At 33.5% G+C, this 23,293-nt stretch overlaps 1 protein-coding gene across 3 annotated transcripts in view; it reads right to left on the reverse strand.

Annotated features, from left to right (window-relative positions):
- The window catches only part of SBF2 (SET binding factor 2), a 388,242-nt gene that overhangs the window by 206,413 nt on the left and 158,536 nt on the right, over positions 1–23,293 (reverse strand). For all 3 annotated transcript variants that reach the window (XM_037522653.2, XM_054699369.1, XM_037522656.2), the window contains exons 8-16: positions 22,734–22,842; positions 20,160–20,273; positions 17,921–17,998; positions 16,872–16,985; positions 16,023–16,151; positions 13,296–13,394; positions 4,485–4,689; positions 3,123–3,232; positions 1,641–1,790 (exon numbers count right to left, since the gene is read on the reverse strand). In XM_037522653.2, coding sequence (XP_037378550.1) covers positions 1,641–1,790; positions 3,123–3,232; positions 4,485–4,689; positions 13,296–13,394; positions 16,023–16,151; positions 16,872–16,985; positions 17,921–17,998; positions 20,160–20,273; positions 22,734–22,842 — 1,108 coding nt within the window. The remainder of the gene's footprint in view (positions 1–1,640; positions 1,791–3,122; positions 3,233–4,484; positions 4,690–13,295; positions 13,395–16,022; positions 16,152–16,871; positions 16,986–17,920; positions 17,999–20,159; positions 20,274–22,733; positions 22,843–23,293) is intronic.

The raw sequence follows: 23,293 nt of genomic DNA on the forward strand, positions 1-23,293 counted from the left end.
TATTTATAAAACAATGAATTATAAAATATTGAGTGCTTATCAGTCCAGGTATATCTGAAAGCAGCAAAAAAACTATGCATACTCCTTTTTCCCCCAGAAATATTATTCCAATGAACATGGGAAATGCTCACCAGTACGCTGCGATTTACTAATTAGTATATGCTAAAATTAACTGTAGAGAAAGCCTTTAGTTCTTGAAAAACAAAACTCCTAAAACAGTTTTTGTAGTTATACCAATTACAAGGAATCGGGAAATCACCTAATTTGTCTTCATTATTTTGTGAGAAAAATTTATCTTGTAAGATGATATAAATATTTTGAAGCCAACTAGAAAGGTTTTTTTTTTTTGTATTTTACAGATACAAAAAGTGATTAGTAAATACTGAACAGAGCAAATTCATTTATCAAGTGGATTATCTATCATTTATTGTCCTGTCTTAAAAGTACAACTGAAAACTGGCTGAAAAGCACTAGCATGAATACAGACAGTAATATATTAACTTAATTTTTAACAATGACTTATTCTCAGAAAGGTAACTTAAAAAACTATTAAGATAATCTAATATTTTATTAGTGAAAACTCTTAATATTTATGCCAAGTGATACATGTTTCTGACAGAAATGGTATGGTTACTGACTGTCTATCCTATTAGCTCTAGATGATTTAAGAACTGGTGACATACCAGTAATTATTTAATCTCCTGGAAAAATAAGATTCTCAAATAAAAGGGATAATGTGAAAGAATTAAAAATTACCTGTAGAGATGGTCCACAGGTGCATGAAAAAGTGTTTATCACTTATCATCAAGAAAACGCAAATCAAAACTACAATGAGTTACCAACTCACACTTGTGAAAATGGCCCACATTAAAACAACAACAACAACAACAAAAAAACAACAACACAGAAACAACAAGTGCTGGTGAGGCTGTGGAGAAAAAGGAACCTTCCACACCGTTGTTGGGAATGTAGACTGGTCCAGGCCCTATAAAAGGCAATGTGGAGGTTCCTCGAAAGACTGAAAATGGATCTGCCATAGGATCAAAAAATTCCATTTCTAAGCATCTACCCAAAGAACACACAAAGAAAACTAATTTGAACTGCACTCTTATGTTTATTACAGCCCTATTTACAATAGCCAAGATATGGAAAAAAACCTAAATGCCCAAAAACAGATGAGTGGACTAAGAGGGCGTGGTATATATACACAATGGAATACTGCTCAGTGATCAAAAAAGATAAACTCATGCCATTTTCAACAATAATGGATGGAGCTGGAAGAGATTATGCTAAGTGAAATATAAACAAAGAAGAGAAAGATAAATAGTGGATGGTGTCACTTATACATGGAATCTAGAGAAACCAAACAAAGGGTCAAACAAAGACAGACTGTAAAACCAATCCTTAAAAAAGTGACCATAGATCTGAGGCATCCAAGGGGGAGGAGGCAAGAGGGAGGATGAGAACAGGGGCAGAGGGTGGGGTGAAGAACACAATGGACTATTGTGGAGGAGTATGGGTGCTTTGGTAGAAAAGCTATGATGACCACACCTAAGGGGAGATATCCCATATTGTCAAAATATTAATGAAGATGTAAACCAGTGGTACTTCATTAATAAAAAACAAAACAAAAAAATTACCTGTAGCGTACAGTTCATCATCCTTATTATGTAATCAAACTGCTGATGGTCTAATATTGCCCGGTTTTGCTGGACATGCAAACCCAATTCATCAGTGAGACACTGTCTTGCTGCCTTTCCTTTAAGGGCTCTCAGTGCAGCAGGAAGGGTCTGAAGACAAGTGAGACAGAAGTAAATGAGAGGGTACAGCTGGAAAAAATAATTTTCAATCACATTGAAAACTGAGTATATAAACCATTTAACAGTTGTAAGTAGAATTAAGCTCCCAGAACAGAGTTGACTGTTAATAAAAATATAAACTAGATGGATTTATAATTCTTTTTACTTATAAGTCACAGTAAAAAATAAGTAATGGAATACATTTAAAACCATTAACCTTCACAAAAAAAAAAAAAAAGACAAAAAAAAACAACTCATCAAAACTATGGTCACCAAAGTAATTGTTAAGACCACGGACAAACTTCTTTCAATAAATGGCCATGTTTCCATGGCTAGAATAAAAGGAAAATTTAAAATGACAAAGAAAAACAAGTGATTCAATACTTTTAAACTGGTCAGCTATTTAATCATTGTCAGGTTTAATACATAACTGGAAAATTCTACAATCTCTTCTCCTCAGTCTAAAAGCAAAAGAAATAAAAGGATTCAAAGCAAGAAATATCTGGGTTCACATATTAAAACTATTTAACTTCATTCCCATATAAATGCCTGTTTCAGTTCATTATTGAATGTCTAGTCAATAGACTTTACATAAAGTAACAGGTTTACTTAACTTTGAAAACTAAATTTGCTCTTTGTTCAAAAGCTGAGAGTAGGAGGTATAATGTTTTTACAGGCAGGTATAACAACAAATAGGATGTGAAAGAGGAAAGTAAGAGAAACAAAAGAAAGTGTAAAACTTCATAAACATAAGAAAAAAATAAGACATAAGAAAAAATGGAAACCAAAAAAAACCTCAAAACATAAAGAGGCTAGCGCTCATTTAGTGTAACGGTAAAAACTTGACTCTTTACATGCTTTACTAGCCTGGGGTAGTAGACATTCAACTGTGGTAAACCTCTGAGAAAGGTTACATTGTGTTGGAAACATGTTGTATTAAAGAAGGTAGGAAAATGTACATTAATGAGGCACGTTTACATCAATGCTAAAGTTTCTATTATTTGTAGCTGATACTAACTAGATTCTTAGTAATAAATAAAATTACATTTAAAGCTTCTAAAAAAAAGTAGGCCCAAATAGGATTTAATAAACAATGTTCCAAAGTTTGAAGAAAAAAAGAGTGACTATTAATATTTCTCTGGTAGTCATAAATGATTTGGCTAAGATTTTAGATCTTAGACACTGTTCACTGAACATGATCAAAACAAGGCAAGGGCACTGAAGGAAAGGAATTGGTGAATTAGAAGGCAGCTGACCAACTGAACATCTACATCTGAAAGGGAAATGATGAATGTTTGCTTGGGAAAGATGGCATTTTATTACCTTTTCAGTCTCCAATGTTTTATTTTCAAATATGAATGAGATGCAGTTTCTAACAACTTCCAATCTCTGTGCACTATTGAAAACTGTTGTCACCTTATCCATTATTGAAACTAATAAAGGAATACAAAGAAAACACAAATAAATTTAACTTTTGGCATTTACAAAAGCAAAGGAAGATTACTGCTTATAGTTTACATGATTATAACTATTTCTACGACCAACACTTCAAATTCATTTCCCCCCCCCCCTTTGCTGCATGGCATTGAAGATATTCCATTTCATTACTTGATGACATTTTAGGTTTTGAAGTGTCATGTTAATCTATAGTATATTGAGGATAATTCACAGCATAAATTCCATTGCTACTCTTTACTCATGTAATTCATATTGCAAAGTAAAATTATATTAAGCAAAGGTAAACATCTATTTTTAACTTTAATTCTTAAATCAAGAGACTCATAATACCATACATGACAAACCCACAGTAAACATCATACAATGGTGAAAAAGCAAAAGCCTTTTCTCTAAGATCGGGTGCAAGGAAAGATGAAATATTACCATTTACAACAAAATATAAGGACACAATGTAAGAAGCTATAAGGAGCTTGAGGGAATTACGTGTAATAAAGTCAGAAAGATAAAGACAAATATTAGACAATTTTACATATATGAGTAAAATAAGGATTCAAAGCAGATCAAGTAATAAATCAAACAATAATCAAAGTGAGGTTTTTGAGATGAAGTGGGAATGAATGGGAAAAGGGTCAAAGGAGTAAGTGGTGGGGCAGAGGAGGAGAAGTTCTACATCTTTAGTGGATGTGGAGAAATCAGAACATCCATATGGTACAGCTGTTTGCAACCTGACACTTCTCTAAACATCAGAGATTTATCATATGACCTAGCAATTTTATACCTCGGTATATACCTAAGAGATCTAAAAACATGTCCACATAAAAACACACACATGAATACTCACAGCAGCATTTTTCATAGTAGCTCCAAAGGAGAAACAACCCAAATATCCACTAAATGAATAATGGATAATAAAATGTGGTATATATCCATACAATGGGATATTATTCAGCTATAAAAAGCAATGAAGTACTGATACATGCTACATGAATGAACACTGAAAATACTTTGTTAAAGAAAGAAGCAAAAGATCATGTATTATATCTTTATTTTAAAAATCCAGAAATGGTAAATCTATAAAAACAGAAAATAGATTAATGCCTAAAGCTAGGAAAGGAGTAGTTTTGGGGAATGACTGCTAATGGGTATTTCTATTTGGGGAAATGAAATGTTCTGAAATCAGATAGTGAAAATGGTTGCACAATTCTGAACAAATAGACAAATACATACCAACAGGTGGACCTGCTGGCACAACACATCTCTTTTCCACTCGAGAAGCAGGAGGTGCATTTTGGTTCTTAGCAAGGTTTTCCTGTATTAATTCCTGTACCCGGGTTTCATTAATTTTTGGGAAAGGAAGAATATGAACACGCAAGTGGGATCCTTCTGTTGGACGTGGAACTTTCTGGAATGCCATATGAGGATTTGGATTCTCCTGCAACATCAAATATAGGTGAAATTATTCCAAAGTTAAAGTAACAATGGCAAATTGTCAGGAAGGGAGTAGGAGCTAAGAGGGAGACAAACTAAAATCAGACAGATGGGAGACTGCACATAAATTCAAAAATATGCCATGAAATATAAAGTACCAGAATCTTGTTTCTTACATGATCAGCAGCATGTAATATAGCTGATCACTATTCTTACTCTTCCAAGAGCACTTTCTTCACTTGGTTTCTATTATTACATCTTTTGTCTATTTTCATCTCTCTAATCTCTTAATTATAAGGACACCCCAGGGATCCATAACTATTTGGGCCTCTTATCTATTTTTACCCACTTCCTTGGTGATCACTTCCTATCTCATCTCTTTAAAAAATAAAACACCAATGATTCACAAATTTTTATCTCAAATTGAGGTTTCTACAATGTGTAGACATAGTATTTCTACTTGGATTTAAAATAACATCTTAAATATATTCAAAATCTGTTTTAAATATATTCAAAATCTTCCAAATCTGTTTTCTACTGTGTTCCCTACTTCAGTAAATAGCATATTATTTTTTCAATCACTCCTATGAAAAGTTTAGAGTCATCTTTACTGCCTTTCTCTAATACCCAATTATCCATTCCCCTGAAAACTTTTTAGCGTTTACCTTTAAAATGGTTATCACTTGAGCACTTTTCAACATTCCCTTGTGGTTCAAGTCAGCATCTCTCACATTACTCAAGTTCAAGTCAGCATCTCTCACATTACAGTACTGTCATCTCCTAACTGGACCCTGCTTTTTCTACTCTTGCCCCTTCCCTCACCCTCACCCTATACTTAACATTGCATAGTCAAGTTAAAAACGTAAGATTATAACCTAAATACTCTGTTCATTCAAATAGCTTTCCATCTCATTCAGAGTAAAGTCCAAAGTTCTAAAATAATTTAGAAGACTTCATGAGATCTAGCCTTTCTATAAGACCATGTCATACAGCTTTTTTCATTATTCATTCTGCTCTAGCCACACAGGCCTTCTTGTTTCTACCTCAAAGGCTTTGCATTTAATTGTTCCCTGTCTAGAATGCCCCTCCCCATCCTTGCTGTCTTGTTTGCTTAAATACCATCTTTATTTACTACTCTATCTAAAATTACGCCAAGCATACTCCTTACCCTTATTAGTATATTTTCTTTTTTTTTTTTTAGCACTATCATCCTCTCACATACCATAAATTTTGTTTAACTTGTTAACTATCTGTCTTTTCTTACTAAAATGAAGCTCCACAATGACAGACACTTCAGGCAGTCAAAAAATATTTTTTCTACTCTATGTACCTACTGCACCTAGAAACTGTCTGGAAAATAGCAGGCACCCTAAATTACTTCTTACTGTTACCAAATGAGTTGGAAATAATATCCAACACATGTTAGGACTGCAATTATTAACTTGTCAGCTAATATCTTCATAGACATTTAGGGATGAATGACTTTTATCCAGTCAGTTGATTAAGTAGGATTATATTTCAAATACTACAGAGTGAAATATACCCATTTTATAAAGTTCTCTATAGAAGGTTGCTTTATCACCATTCTCAGAATAATTCTAGCATTTATCCTTTGCAACCAGAAAATTCTATCCTCCACTTACCCCTCAAACCTATGTTATTCATATTGTAGATTAAACCGAAAACTATTCCATACATTCTCTACATTAAATGGCCAGCTATCATCTACTAGAGCTACTCCTCACAATTCTTTTTAGTTTATTTGGACCAGATATAGATAAAGAAGAAACTGGGTCCTAACCATCTGTATACCTCAACAACACGATGAAAATTAAACTCCTTTGAGTATCAAAAAAAGTAGGCTCTAGTTTTGGCTATATTTGTTATATGGTGCTGGATAAATAAGTTTTCCCATTGTATATGCTAAGAAAGTGTATAGTTAAGCTTCTCTTACAAAGTTCCAGAGAAGGTGAAATCTGATATAAAATGTGTTTTTGCCAAAGTACCCCTCATTCACACTATGTACTTTTTCCTCATATCATTAGTAAAAGGAGGGAAAAATAAGTAAACTTCTATGTCAAGTCTTCATGATCACCACTTTCCATGTTCTAAAATTATGACTAGATTAACAACAGACAAATGTCACTGGTCTGCAGATGCTGAAACTGTAATTTTCTAAAAGTACTAAGTTTACTCTTCAAGTACAATGCCTTGTCAATTCAAAAATTATAAATATCAATTTTCTAAAGCTCATTAATATTTTCTTCAGGCTGGACTGGTAATTCATATGGATTTTAAGGTCTAAATCAAAATCATTTAAGGTATAGGGCCTCCCCGGTGGCGCAGCGGTTGAGCGCTGGGTTGCGAAGCTGCCCGCGGCCTCTGCGGCACCGGTTCGATCCCCGGCTGCTCCCCGGCCACCAGAGGAGGGTCCCATATGGCGCGCAGACCTCTCCTGCCGCCCGCTGCTCCCCTCAGCAGTGTACTTCGGTCCTTCTGCCTGCTCTGCTCCCCGCTCTGGTGAATTCTCTCACCCTCTGGCGCTTCTGACTGTACCCAGTGCATGTATAAACAAAAACAAACAAACAAACAAATAAATAAATAAAACATGCCTCTATTAAAAAAAATAATAATAAATAAAATAAATAAATAAAAACAAAATCATTTAAGGTATAGTCTACTTAGGTTTTTGGTTTTATTTTTTAAGATTTATTTATTTATACAAGCACTGGGTACAGTCAGAAGCGCGGGAGGGTGAGAGAATTCACCAGAGCCAGAGGGGAGAACAGAGCAGGCAGACTGACGAAGTACACTGCTGAGGGAAGCAGCAGGCCGCAGGAGAGGTCTGAGCGCCATGTGGGACCCTTGCCCAGTGGCCAGGGATCGAACCGGTGCTGCAAAGGCTGCAGGCAGCTTCGCAACCCAGGGCTCAACTGCTGCGCCACTGGGGAGGCCCAACTTAGGTTTTTACTTATTTTCTTTACAATAAAAATGAAAACTTTAAATATATTTTTCATTATATAAATTATTTTCTAAAACACAGAAAAGTAGAAACCTCAGTGATGCCCATATCTTTTCTAGCTATATTTTATCTATCTCTGTTATTATATATTTTTCTATATTGTTCTAAAAATGACTTAAGGTTGTTTGAAAAATAAGGACATACATGTTGCTTCTAATCAGAATTCTGTAATGTGACAAGTTTATTCTAAGCTTTATTAGGAAGATCAAACATCTCAAAACAGTCCAGGTAATCCTGAACAAGAATAAGTGGGGAAGTCAAGTTTCTGAATATCAAAACTTACATAAACTTAATAATAAAGAATGGCAACTGGTATCAGTGAAAGGTTAAAAGGGTTAATGGAATAGAGAACTCAGAAACAGAACTACCTGTGAAAATGTGACAAGAGACAGGTGAAGTGACAATTCATTTAGGAGGAAAGGTTAGAAACTTCAATGAGAAAAATAGTATAATGGAGCATTTTTAGTTTATAGTCTCTGATGTTAGACCACCTGGGTCAAAACCCAGTTTAGTCACTTACTAGTGGTGTGACCTGGTACAATAACAATACACTTACCACTTGTGTTTTAGTTTCTGATCTGTTATAAAGATAATAATATAGTACCTACTTCATAAGGTTCTTGTGAGGATTAGTTATTTTAGGAGTTTCTGGAACACACAGACACACACACACACACACACACACACACAATTCCCCAGAAAAAATCTGAAAGTTGTTTCCCAAAAGTCTAGGGTAGATTCATATGAAAAATTGTTATTCATAGCATATTCAATGGCATGACACCATGCCTATGAAACTAAGACCATCTTTCTCCCAAGATTCCAAACATATCATCAGTTACTTATATTTTAATGATAATAACAAACACAATAATAGTACTCAATAAGGGTTTACATGCAAATCACTTTTTTTTTTTTAAATTTGTGTATATGATCTCAACTTCTTTTTTTTTTTTTTTTTTTAAGATTTATTTATATATGCACTGGGTACAGTCAGAAGTGCGGGAGGGTGAGAGAATTCACCAGAGCCAGAGTGGGGAGCAGAACAGGCAGACTGAGGGGAGCAGCAGACACGGTGGGAGAGGTCTCTGTGCCATGTGGGACCCTCGCCCGGTGGCTGGGGATCAAACCTGTGCTGCAGAGGCTGCAGGCAGCTTCGCAGCCCAGTGCTCAACCACTGAGCCACCGGGGGAGGCCCGCAAATCACTTTTAAAGTTACAGCTATTTGTCATTGAGTGTTTTACTCTTGCAAACAATTTGGAAGATTATAAACCAAATCCATATATAATTTAAAATAATAAGCTTTTTAAAAATCATTTTAAAAGAGTTCAAAGTTAAGGCTATCCTGTAGCTGTAGAAATATTCAACACTGAAGATTGAATCCATCAGGCTATGGGTGAAATGACTAACTTAAATTCAATTGTGCTTAGAAGATTCAAGTTAAGTTCAAATCCAAAAAATCCAGTATTTGGTTTTCTGGCTGCTATGTCTGTACACTGCTGCCCTCTAACGGCAGCAAGGTAAATATAAAGGACACATTCACCACCTTACCACCCAACTTGGTCACACTTGAGAAGAGAGCAGAAATGAGAGGAACGCAACAAATTCTTAGAACATCTGGTTTTACAACTCCAAATGCATCTTGATCAATCCTTTAAAGATCACTGAGTTAATTAAAAACTGTAGCCCAATTTTGTTGTTAAATTTTCTTAAAGTAGGAAATTCATAATTTTGCAATGGAACAAAGAAGCAATCAAATATTCATCTTTGATTAAGAAAATATAAATGTAATTATCAAGTATTTAGAAAACTTAACATGGTAACAAATTTGTCCAAGGCAACCAAGATGAACCGTCCAAGAAAGCTGGCAAAATGCACTACTGGATAATGATTTCCAAGAAAGCAATCCTGTTTTAAGAATATACTATATTTGTGGGAGCATAGGCATTTTCTCAGACTTGAAAAAATGGTATACACCATCTGTGTTGAAAATATAGATTTCTCTGTCTTCTTTATTTTTTTGGCAGGCTAAATGACAATATATACTAATGCTTAAAGAAAACAAGACTGAGGATACACTTCAAGTAAAAGCAAAGCAAAGTACAGCAAAACAAAATAAAACAAAAAACCCAACCCTACTTAAATTCAAAGTAGGCAACAGGAACATTGGGGAAAAAATTTTTCTTCCTACACACTGGTTGCAGCAATGACAAATCAGTGTGAACTTGTTAGAGGTTACCAAGCTTCCTATATTAATTCAGGAATTTAATAATTACTTAATATGTACCAATTATACTTTGAGCGATGTGCGATAGCAAGCTACATGAATACTTTCAAATACAGCCAAACCGAAACACTGCTTAACAGAAATTGTTAAATAATGACAAAATGAATCTGAACTTTTTCGAGTTGTCTGACCGTGAACATAAGAGTAATGGAATAAAACATTCTCAAATTTTCATATTTATAGGCTTTTCAATGACCACTCAATTAAATTACTGTCTGATTCACATAGACAGTGAAGATTCTAAAAGTCAAAATAAGGAGAAATAGTAATAGTGACTGGGCATGGTAAGAATAGCTGCCTAGCCAATAATCTTCATGGTATATAAATCTAGCCAACACTTAATTCGTCTCTAATGGTTTATTATTTTCCTTCTATTTCACTCCAGTTTCCCACACCCCTCCTCCACCAAAGTCACCAAATACTTGTCCTAATTATTCAGGAAACTCCAGAAAGTTAAAAGAGCAGCTAACCTCAATTATAGTTCATTGTACTTTCATCTAGTCATATTCCTACAATTCATCTTTACTCACTAAAAAGCAACATAAAGGAGTGGTTTGAAGAAACTGGAAAATTTAGGTTTGTCTTTGAAGGACTTCAAAAGGAAGTGAAGGAGAGAGAGACTAGATACACATACCAGACCTCAGTGTAATAAAGTCTTTACAAACATCTGAATAGAATAACCAGATCTCAATTCTAACCCAATAATAAGGAAACAGTCAAATTATATGGTTGGTTCTTGCTTACCAAAAGGGAATTTTAGAAATGTGATTTTAAAAAAAAAAAAAAAGACTAGTTAAAAATAGAACCATCTGGATTATTTCCCTTGCATTGAGACCATCCTTTCCCCTCCCCTCAACTTCCTGCATGACCCAAGAAAGTAACTCTGCCATCATTCCCCACTTTTAACTTTGTAAAGCATTCACATCAGGAATGTTAGGACCATAATGAACTTTAAAATCTTAGAACTAGAGAAATCTTAGAATCCCAGAAAGTCTGATGACAATTCACTGGGGATTCTCAAATGCTCCCATTCAACGTCTAAGTGCACCCTCTTCTCAAGGATACAAGGGAACTAACATGCCTAGAAAATGCCTGGCACTAGTAGGTGTCTAACAAATACATAATAAATGAATAGAATTAATAAAACAGGATAGAATGATATTGTGGAAGGAAAATGTTGAAAAAGTCTCAAAAAATTTAGAATACATCTGAAAGGTGATTTCTCTCTTACTGTGTAATACAATCCCTCCTGGTACTCATTTTTTCTTTTTACAAGAAAAGTGGTGTTTATGAGGAATAAGAGCTGTGTTTATTTTATATTAACTTTAAGAATACATAATTTAAATTCTATGGGGACTACACCTGAGGGGGCTGGGGGAAGCAAACATTGTTTAAAAATGAACAATGATGTAAAAAAATTTTAAAAATTAATAAAAAAAAGAACAAAACAAAAAAAGAATACATAATTCTAGATTTTTTATTGCAGCTTTTAGTTTCACTTTGGGTTAGTGTTAAGTTACATACCATAAAATTTAAGTTCTAGAATGACAAAGAAATTTACTTTGTTTTCCACTGAAGTGACTTGGCACATTCCCCTACATAAATTGGTACTCAGTCATGTAAACCTGTTTCAGAACCCTATTTCTGGTCACTTACTGGCTATAAAATTTTGCAGTTCTGGAATAGTCTTGTGAAGACCGAAGAAATAATCACTCATCTATTAAAGGGATCAGTACAGAATCTCAAACTAATTTCCATTTGATATTTTACTCTACATTGACATCCCTCACTTAATCATAGTGGGCAAGGAAAAAAATCCTTTTTCCCTCTATCTCAACATTCCTCTGTTCTGTCTATCTCACAGGGTTATTTCAAGATCAAATACTCTCTTTACAAAGAAGAGAGTAAACTCAGTCATTGGAAACATCACTATATTTGTGATTGGTCATAACAACACTGTAGAATTGGGTAGATGAGAATGCCTGACTCTTAAAGTTCTGGATTCAATCACTTAATAGCTATACAATCCTAAGCCAATTATCCCCAGCAAAATGGGGGGCTGATACCCATCTTATGCTGTTGTTATAAGGATTAGAAATTATATATAAATGCTTAATTCCATGCCTGGTATGTCCTGCTAAACAAACTTAATATTTACTATTATCAAAATAGACCAACAGAAATATTTCATGTGGTTATGCTTTACATTAGTTTTACACAGCCATTATAAATGACATCAACGTAGAACACATATTTTCCTTTGGATAGATCTCCTTTTTTTTTTCAAATTTTCATTTACTATTCAAGAAATAGACTTGTTATATTAAACATAGTAATATGTGGAGTGTAGCGTATCAGTTCAAGATAAAATTTAAAATAACTTCAGAAATCAAATTTTAAAATAACCGAATATAAAATAAATACATTTCAGTATTTCTGCCTTTGGTTCTTAGATTTCAAATACATGTGTCAAAGCAGTGAAGCAGTGACTAATACCCTAATGCCCAAAAAGGTCCACCTATTCAAATAATTGAGCCAAACAATACCAGGATACTGAGCCCAAATCCTAAACTATATTTCCTTAAAATTACATGTACCCTCAACTTTCCCCTAGAAGACCATACTTTCCACTTACTTTCCTTATCTTAGTAAAATAATTTAACTGAAAAGCTTCAAAAGCAGGAGAAATAACTAGTAGTCACTAGCTACAACCCATTTTTCTACATAGAGTGATGTCCCACTCATCTTAAGTCCTCTTCTTTCCTGGTGTCTGAATGATTATTTTACATATTACCAAATCCCAAACTTAATGCATTTCCTTTATACAAGTAATATTTTCACCTTTCAGTTTGTATGGTCACTTGCCAATTGGCTTTCATCTTTCCACTGCTTGCAACTAAAGCAATTTTACTGACTAAATTCACAATTATGGTGCTAAGTTAAAAGCATTGCTCATTTCTGTCCAAGGTAGTACTTGTCTTTAATGAGTTAAATCTTTATGTCTTAAAATGCTCAAAATGTTCTTAGGAAGATGGAAGCCTAAATGAAAACTACAACGACAAAATGGAAAATTGTGACTAAGATGTTCTCATACTATGGTGATTAACCAGAAAATCACATTGAAAAATGAGGTCTATTTTGATGCAAAGTATGAATTGCAATATTTTGTAACACAGTCCAATTGGTTTTAAGTCAGTTAAAAAAAGATGATCACACAAAAGAGGAAGTTTTTTAGTGTTTCAACCAAATTATTTTATTACTACTTTTTAGAGTATTAGCAAAATAAATATACTTAGCTTACATTTTTGAATAGTTGCTCGGCGAGTTCTCTAACATGTTTTATCATCTTCAGTGGGTTATTTTCTTCAACTTTAATTCGCTCTACTTCAAAAGCTACCAACTTGGAAAAAGAATCAAATGGCAAAATGTTAACTCCAAAATATGCTGAATTAGAAAACTGATAATTTCACACAAGTTATAATCTAAAAAGCATTGAAAATATATCATTATTTAAAACAAAATAGATTTTTTACTGGGTTTCACCTCTAGAGTTACAAAGTCAACTGAGTCTTTACATGATCTCTGGGTCTCTCCCTGATGATTTGGGGCCCTATTTCTTCTTGGGAAAAGTCATTTCTGGAACTCAGAGATACCCCCTCTTATTCTCCAGGCCTCACTCAGAGTCCAGAAGGTCAGAAATTCTCCATACATTTCCCTAACTCAAAAAACATGAACCAAATGTTCAAGTCAGGTTGCTCAGGCTCTAGTCCTACCTCTGTTGACAATGTGATCTGGAGTCACTACTAAGCTTCAGTTTTTTTATTGTCAAAGTAAGATGGAAGAATAAAATAACCTTTAGATTCTATCTAGTCCTCAAATTATATAAACTCTAGTTCATTTCCTTAAAAATTAATTTACTGGAAGAACTGTTTGAGTATATACACTTGGAGTAGAGAAAAAAGTATAGACAAAAAAACTGAGTGGGGGGAAGGAGCAGAGTAAGAAAAGATTTTTAAAGAAGGGTATTATAAAGATTATTCCTTCTAGGAACAAACAGATTCACTGAAGCAAATAGAATTTGAAACTATGGCCTCACTTATTTTAGGTCAGGATTAAGAAAGACTATCAACAAAGACAAGAGGCTTATTTGGTAGGAGCATGGAGATAAGACAACACATAATGCAAGCTGTTTCTCAGACATCTGTATGTGTGGTAAGCTGCCACAGGCTAAATGAAAAGGAAGATCTTTTTTCTCCAGAAGCAAACATTATTTTCCTACAAAAGAACATTCTTATGGAAATCAATAAAATGACCAAATCAGGTAGAAGGAGAAATTACTTAGGTCTGGTGTCTCATTCCTTTTAGGTCCTTGGTTGAAACATAAATACAAATAAGTAGCTTTCAAGTAACAATAAAACACCAAAAATCATCACTATAGGCAGAATACAGAACTGGATGAACTCTAAAGGGAGACTCAACAGCAACTTTGGATAAAGTTCTTTCTTTATAATTGTTTCCAATCTAAATAGTGTATGTGTGTCCATGTGTACATACACACACATGCACACATATATAATGTGATATAAAGTCAGAAGTGTAAAATAAAACTTAATGAAAATTAGTTGCTCTCTAGTATACTAGAAGATGGCAAGGTAAGAGCAGAGTATAAAGAATGGAAAATCATGGTTAGACTGAAAGGTAAAGGGAGGGCACTCCAGGCAGGAGAAGGACTTAAAATTTTTCTGACTTATTAGTTGTAATGAAGCTGACAGAGGAAGTCACTAAGAAAATTCAGATAGAAAAGAAATAGATACATAAACCAACGTTACTTCAAAATACTTCAGTCTAATAAAATGTAGGAACTGAAAAGGACTTTGAGAGAACCTAATTTAATCATATAAAACATATTAACAGTTATTTAGGTCAGGATCTAAAGATTGATATATATTAGTACTAGATGACAAATGATCAATCACATTAAATGCTGATATGGGAGAATCAGTGATCAATTACTATTCAGAAAAAGGTTGTATACCTCAAGATAATCTCTCCTGAGATTTATCTCTTTATATATTTTGTGTTGTTATTCATTAAACATTTGGTGCAGGTCTCCATGCTCAGAACTAAAGCATGCACTCTTCTTTCATTCTTATCTGTGAATACCTAACTATCTTTACAGAGAAAAAAACATCCTTCACTGAACCAAGATTCGTTAAGACCATGATTCCTATCATCTCTATATAAAAAGAGATGATCACTGTTACTATTCTCCACTATCTTGAGTGCTAGGCATGTTTTTTCTTTAATAGACTTAAAGAAACTGTTAGATTTATTGGTGTCAATATGATGATCCTTCAGAAATTAAAATGTAAATAACAATCATTGATCAATCCACTAAAGTGTGCTATTGGAACATAGTTAAATGATAAAGGGGAACATGGTTTAAAATAAATCACAACTAACACAAGTCAGCACCTTTACTTTCAGTCACATTGGCCCTAATTCTCTCTTTATACGACAATTCCTTAGAGAGTAAAATCTGTTGTGTATATATTTAATATCTCCCAAAGAGGCTAAACAAATGTTGATTATTGGTCAGTCAAAACACCACAGGCTAAATCATCTTTCCAGGACACAGATAAGACTAAATGTAACTGTAGTTTGAAATAACATTAAACTGAACCTTTCCATGAAACTGATAAAGGAACCAAGGTATTATTGTTTTCAAAAATTAAGAGTTCTATATATATTTGCTCCCAATTTTTCAAAAAGATTTTAATCAACTATTTAAAATTCAGTTGCTTGAGATTTTTTATACACTTCTGAGACATCATATAATTTACTTTTTCCCCTAATTTTCTAAACTACACTTTAAATACCAAGATCTGGTAAGCATGATAGTAAATAAATATTTGGATTATTTGATATATAATTTATAATGTATTTATAACTTTTAGTTTTTTAAATATTACTCTACTTTTAACTAGCTTTTTCTATAAATAGTGCATTTATTTGATAAGAACTATACCTCATCGAAGAGATCACAGGATCTATAGGGAGGGCCTCTTTCTGAAACAAAACCTGCAAATGCCATTCCATTGAGAACTTTAGTGAGAAAATCATTCTCAACCAAACCACGCTGTCCTAAGAAAGCTGTCTGTAATAAAGAAAATTTGAGATGAGTAATTTATCATTTAGTGCTATGTGAATGGTCAAAACAGAAATACAGAAAGACCAAAGCCTGAATAAATGTGTTATTATGAAATGCAGTTTTATTTATTTATTTATTTATTTTTAAAGATTTATTTCTTCATTTATATAAGCACTGGGTACAGTCAGAAGCACGGGAGGGTGAGATAATTCACCAGAGCCAGAGCTGGGAACAGAACAGGCAGGCAGACTGACAAAATACACTACTGAGGGGGGTAGCGGGTGCAGCATGAGAGGTCTGCGCGCCATGTGGGACCCTCGCCAGCGGCCAGGGATCAAACCGGTGCTGCAGCTTCACAGACCAGCGCTCAACCGCTGCGCCACCAGGGGAGGCCCATGAAATACATTTTTAAAAAAAAAAGTTTTGAAGGCTTGAATGATTACATGTATTGGGAAGAATAAAAATGAATTTTCTATAAAGCAGGAGGAAAAATGTGTAACACTCAATCTTTAAAAAATAACCTGATTTACATTTAATATATTCTAAAGGAAAACATTCCAATTCCAAAGAATTATTTTAAATTATCATCTAACCACACAAAGCAGAGATTTTAAACACTTTCGATAAATTAAGGTAAAAAATACATGGCTAGGAAAAGATGACCAAGTTGCTTCATTAAATTAGAATTTATATTTTGTACATATACAATACAGTATTGTATTTTACCTTGTGAAAATGTATTACTGGTTCAGAGTGAATCCTTATCAGCTGTAGACATGATCTATATCCTTGGAAAAGTTGTGCAAATAACCTAAGAAAAATGGCACGCACTTCTTTATCCTGAAAATATAAGAAATATCTTAAGAAAGTGAATTTCTTTAAAAACAAATGAAATATCACAAAGTCAAAAAGTTGGAAATAACCTGAGAGATTATTTAGTAAATCTGTCTGTGTTTCCTACACACAAAGTCTCATTTGTAGTAGCCCTGAAAATGGGTACCTAGTCTATTCCACTGTTGGGACAGTCTAGGCTATTAAATAGTTACTTCTTACATTTAAAACAAATGAAACTTGCCTCTGTTTATGCGATTTTCATCATAGAATAATTCACTGAGTCTGCACTTACACCATGTTAGAACATATTTGTCAAGTCATTTGATTTTTACATTCATCAAAATGATTAGTCACAAATACAAGAGAGGAAAAAAAAACCCTCAAGATTCCAAAAGCTTATATAATTCTTCCAAAGTATATATGATTTATAAAAATCTATTCTTAAATTACTAAGTTACAGCTTAAAAAAAAAAGGATTTTAAGCTATATAAAATTAAAGAATTTTGAATTGTAAGGAAATTTAAAGCTTCAGTAAATCCCTTACTGATTCTCTCCCGTTGTCACACTGATTCTCTCCTGTTGTCAACAATCTGTTTCCATTTTTTGTAAGCTTCTTTATTTTAACTTTGCTTAATTCAAAGTTTGGCACAGTTTTCTAGGCTATGACCTGTATTTTGATTTTTGTCCTATATTTACTCATTACTCCTCAAGGACCAGTCTTAGACCTGTTACACTCCTGGTGAGTGTGCTGTTCTGTGGCTCCTCTCTTAGCAGGTTACAAGATCGCTCAATCAGTGGCAATTCTCTTAAGTTCTACCTTGGTACATTTTTTTACTAAGTTGTCCATATAACCTTAATTATGCTCAGCTTCTTTAACAACCATACAAATGAAAGGACAACTCTTTTTAAAAGTTTTGAAATTTAAATATTAAACTTCTTACCAGCATTTTTGAATGGGATAAAGCTGTTCGTGGAGGGGGGAAAGCATGATCTGCTACTTCCAAATCTGGGTGCAGAATCTAAAGTGAAGAAGTTTTGTTATGTGAAAGAGCTTAATGTCAATAAAACCTATTATTTAATCTATCGGGAGTATTAATAGATTAAAAAGTATCAGTACATAAATTATGATATATTCCCTCCATGAAATATAATGCATTTAGATGAGGCAGTCCTGTATATACAGCATTATGAAAAGATCTCCAAGAAAAATTTTCTAATGAAAAACTGTTCTAGATGAACACACACAATATGGTCTCATTTATTTGAAAATAAAACTAATTAAACCTTAAATTTGCATATGTACATGCACTGATAGGTAGGGGTGTGTGTGTGTGTGTATATATATATATATATAAAAATTGAAAATATAAATTTTGAAAGGATATACAAGATAACTATAAAATAGTTACCTCTGAAAAGGGAATGTCTAGGGCAGAATTATTTGTCTACATAGCTGAAATTATAAATTTTTTTATTCATTCATTCTTTCATTCATTCATTCATTCATTTATGCATACAAGAACTGGGGTATAAGCCAGAGGTGTAGGGAGTGAGAGAATTCACCAGAGGCAGAGTAGTGAGCAGAACAGACAGATCTACTGAAATACATTGCAGAAAGGAGCAGCGGGTAAGACAGGGGAAGTCTGCTGTGCCATGTGGATCAGCTCCCGGGCTAGGGATCAAACTCATCGAACTCATGCCACAGTGGCTGGCAACAGCTTGATAGCACTGAGACTTAAAAACCTGTGCCACCAGGGAGGCCCATAGCTGAAATATTTAAAGAAGCACTTGTTTTTATGTTTCTTAGTGTAACAAAAATTAATTAGCTAATTAATTAACTGAAATACCAAAGAGGAAATAAATGTATGAACTTCACAATCCAGGAAAAATAAAATCCAATAGGACAAGTAGTATAAATATATAGAGAGTAATATATGAAATAAAAAAATGGAATTAATTCAACCCAAGGAAAGCTTAAAAATAGAGAAGAAATAGGAAAGAAAGGTCCATGCAGGACTTACACAGAGAAAAGATGGAATTGCATCAGTATTCAATAAAGTTTTATCTTTGCAGATTCATTTTCAAATCCTCAGATTTTGGTAACATACTTAAAATAGACCCAATGACACAAAATAGTACTGTAAAATAACCATAGAAGATCATTCATTCTTATAACCCAATCATTCAATCATTATTACCACATAATAATGTCTTCATGACTATAAAATCATCTGTGGTGATTATATATTAAAGTACTATGTTGCCATTTGCTTATAATTATTTTCTAATCAGGGCCTCCCTGGTGGCACAAAGGGTTAAGCACCACACTATGAAGCAATCTGCAGCCTCTGCAGCACGTGTTCAATCTCCAGCCAGCGAGGAAGAAACCCACATGGTGCAGCAGACCTCTCCTGTCTTGCCCGCTGCTCCCCTCTGTAGTGTATTTCAGTTGGTCTGCCTGTTCTGTTCCCCATTCTGTCTCTGGTGAGTCCTCTCACCCCCCACACCTCTGGCCTGTACTCCAGTTCTTGTATGCATAAATAAATCTTTAAAAAAAAATATTTTCTAATCAAATGAAGCTCAGGTACTCATGTGTCAAAACTCCCCTGCAGTCCATCAAATGTGATTTTTTTTGATCCTCATTTGACAATATACTATGCTTTTATGTCTTATCATACATTAGGTAGCACAATAATAAGTTTTAAAAAGAAAAAAACATTTTATTTCACTGATATTTTAGGTACTTCAGTATTCAGTACATAGTAAATTCTAAATAAATACACTAAATGAAAGTATGACAAATATTTGGTTAGAATTCAAACTATAGTCTTTAGGGTATATCAAAAGAATTTTACTCTAAATACATAATAGTTATTCCATTGTGTATATATATTACATCTTTTTTATCCACCCATCCATTGATAGGCACTTAGGTTGTTTCCAACTCTTAGACTTTTGGTGACTAGCAAAATATAGTAAATAAAAAGGATGATATATAAGTCAGTATATCCAAAATCTATATATTATTATAAACCAATGTTACTTCTATTGAAATAAAGCCATGAGAATATATATATTCATGTTTTAAGAACATATACCTTTTTAAATAATTATAAATGATATCTAACTGCAACTACTTTATATTTAAATTGAGAAAATTACTTTTAAAAAATGTCATACCAAAGAAAGAGCTGCTTGAGTCTGATGTAGGAGTGGTTCCGGGAGGGAAGAGAGATGAATGCATTCAGGAATTTTAATAGTGCCACCATCCAAATCTGCTATGATAACATCTAACTAAAAGAGACAAAAGAGTTAATCTATATTAAAAAAAAAAAGTATCTGTTAGGTAAATTAGTTTGGGCGTTACTAAATCACAATGACAAGAGGCAGTATGGAAGAAACTCTTATCTGCACACACAGTAACAGTTTGCTGGGTACATAGCTTCTATTTCCCAGTTTCCCTTGAAAAATTAAATGTGACTCAGCTTCTGCCAATGGAATGTATGAATAATATGTATGATTCAGGCTTTCAAAATAGAGGGGAGGTAAAATTCTCCTATATTCTCTTTCTCCTTCTCATGTAAGGGTGGGCAGCAACCCAACCTTGAACACTGATGATGACATTCATCTGATGAGGGGATTCTGGCAGAGACAAAAAAGGAAATAAGCTTGCTCTCATAGGTTCTGGTCTGCCATATTGGAATACCTCTATGGACTGCTGAATTAGTATTAAATAAAATTCCATTTTGCTTGAGTCATTGCATTTGGATACTTTATTACAGAAGTTTAGTCACATCCTAAATTACATTGCAATCATTACAATAAGCAAAGTAATTACAATCATTACAATAAGCAAAGTAATTAATAGATATCAAAATGGTACTGTTTAGGTGTTTAAGAAAGTGATTTTTAATGTTTTTTTATAAATCTATTTTAAAATAACTTAGATAAAAATGTAACAAAGAACCTAGCCAAGATTGTTGAGGTTTTTATGTTGATAATGACTAAAATTCATTCTAATTTAGTCAATAAAAATTTACTTTTGGCAAACCTTGGCTTGTCCTACCTCTAGAGATGATTTATATTTAGTGGGAAAAAGTTACCTACAAATCAGACAGCTATGCTTCTAATTAATGCAAACTACATCTTGTTGAATACATTTATTGATTTACATGGGCTTATTGTGATATCAAAGTTAAATAAGAACTAGATATCAACAGATAAGGTTAGGAAGAATGATTAATATATGAATGAAGATCCTGTTGATAATTACAATTGAGTAGTTATTTGTCAATTTAAATGACACCTATGGTTTGATCACAATTGCAGTTACATTGTAAGTACCAACAGAGCTACTTCTTTGCTGTCATTTAAAACTAAGACAAAGGTAGACATACAAAATCTTAATGATCTGTGGATCACAAATATCATACAGCCTAACTTCTTAACCTAACCTTTTAATATAGAACTTTTTTCTTTTGAATAATAGAACTACTTTTAAACATTTTGAGATGAACCCCACAGGAGTGAAAAATACTGGGAAGGGGGTAATCCCCTTACCACTAGGAATGGCCCAAGGAAAGAGAAACTACCTGAAGGAAGGAAGCACAAAAAGCATCCCTTTGCAGATTCAGGCAGGGTAAAGAGAATGCCATTAAGTGCTGGGACCTGTGCGCACTACAGGAGACAGGAGCATACATCACACAGAGCTACTTGGGTTCCTCTTTCCTTATTATTTGCCTTTCTCTGCTCCCGCTGCATGATATCTGAGTCCATCCGCATGCAAGCACAAGCAGAAAGGCCTTCATCTCTAAGCACTCCCTTCAGTGAGTCACTTGGTTTGCATGCACTGTCCTACCCAACTTCCACCTTCCACCCTGTAAAGTATCATGCAATCTATTCCTTGTCTTCTACTTAAAGTGAGTGAGAATAGAGGCCTCACGTAAGGAAACCCATTCATCATCTTTGGGCATCTCTAACATCAATAGTTGAAAACTCATGCTGAGTAGAAATTTGTTTCCATATTCACTGTTCTATTGCTGCCTTTGAGAGCTACGAAAGGGGGAAAAAAAGAATCTTACCCTTCTTTCCTACAACCACCATTTAAATAGTTACCTTTAGTTATAAAATAATATCAGGTTATTAACTTAGAAAATTTCCTTAGAGACTCCTAGGACATAATTTCTAAACTCTGGAGCACTTTATTTAGCCATAGTCCCTCTTAAAGTATAGTACGGAGAAATAAACGTATTATTTCAGAACTGGCTTGAATGTTGAGTATTACTTTTCCTCTGGTATTTCTAATTACGTGGCATTAAGAATACAATAATTTAGTGAGGCTCACACTAAAGCTGTCTCCCACTAAAACCCCACATTCTTCTTTTTAGTCATCATTCAGTATTAACATAAGTCTCATTTCAAACTATGAATTAAAGCACTAATAACAAAATATAAATAGAATACTAATTAACATACTATCCTCCTTTCTTATATATAAAATGAAGACTCAGAAAGATAACTTAGCATGTAAAAAGAAACTTATTTTAAAATATTAATGAATTAATTTTGTCTATCTTCCCAGACTTGCTATAGAGTAAAATTAATGTTTAGATTTTTTTCAATGATGCTTTTCTTCCAGTCAATCTTTTCTATTGGGAATACAACAGATTTAAAAATAGTAACTAGCTGAAATGTTACAGGACTCCATTGAGACCTCTGGCCTCAATAATTGACAATTTAAAGATAAATACTTACAAGTTCGTGGATATCAGTTTTAAAAATAGAATGTACTCCAATAATGAAAGGTGTTGGGGAACTTAGAACTTCCAGTAGCTGAGCTGGCAGAATGGGAATGTAGGGGTAACTGGGAAAAATAAAAATATATGTCAGATATATTTGTTTTTCCATAATATAATATTTTTCTTTCATTTTTATGTTGTATAAATTTTAGATGACCTGTGTTTAAAAATTATCATTAATAATTTCTTGATTGTCAATATTAAATTATTAAAAGATTAAAAAAAACTTCATGGTCAGATATAACAACATATAAGTAAATGGTACCGGGGACAGTGTCTTTATCCCTATCCCACCTTGGCAAGCAGTCCCTTATGGGTTTTTTTCTTATGTAGAAATGAGACATCAGATGGTGACACCGACTCCTTGATGGACCCTACCCTTCAATATTTGGTGATTTGCCTATATGAAACAATCACTCAAATACCATTTTTTATATTTGATTTTTGCATTAAGTATGGCAAAGTATAAAAATTAATGCCTAAAATGTCCTACCTTAAATAGGGGTTAAGAAATCG

The sequence above is a fragment of the Talpa occidentalis genome, unplaced genomic scaffold, assembly GCF_014898055.3.
Source record: "Talpa occidentalis isolate TD23 unplaced genomic scaffold, MPIMG_talOcc4v2.1 talOcc4.3, whole genome shotgun sequence".
Taxonomy (NCBI): domain Eukaryota; kingdom Metazoa; phylum Chordata; class Mammalia; order Eulipotyphla; family Talpidae; genus Talpa; species Talpa occidentalis.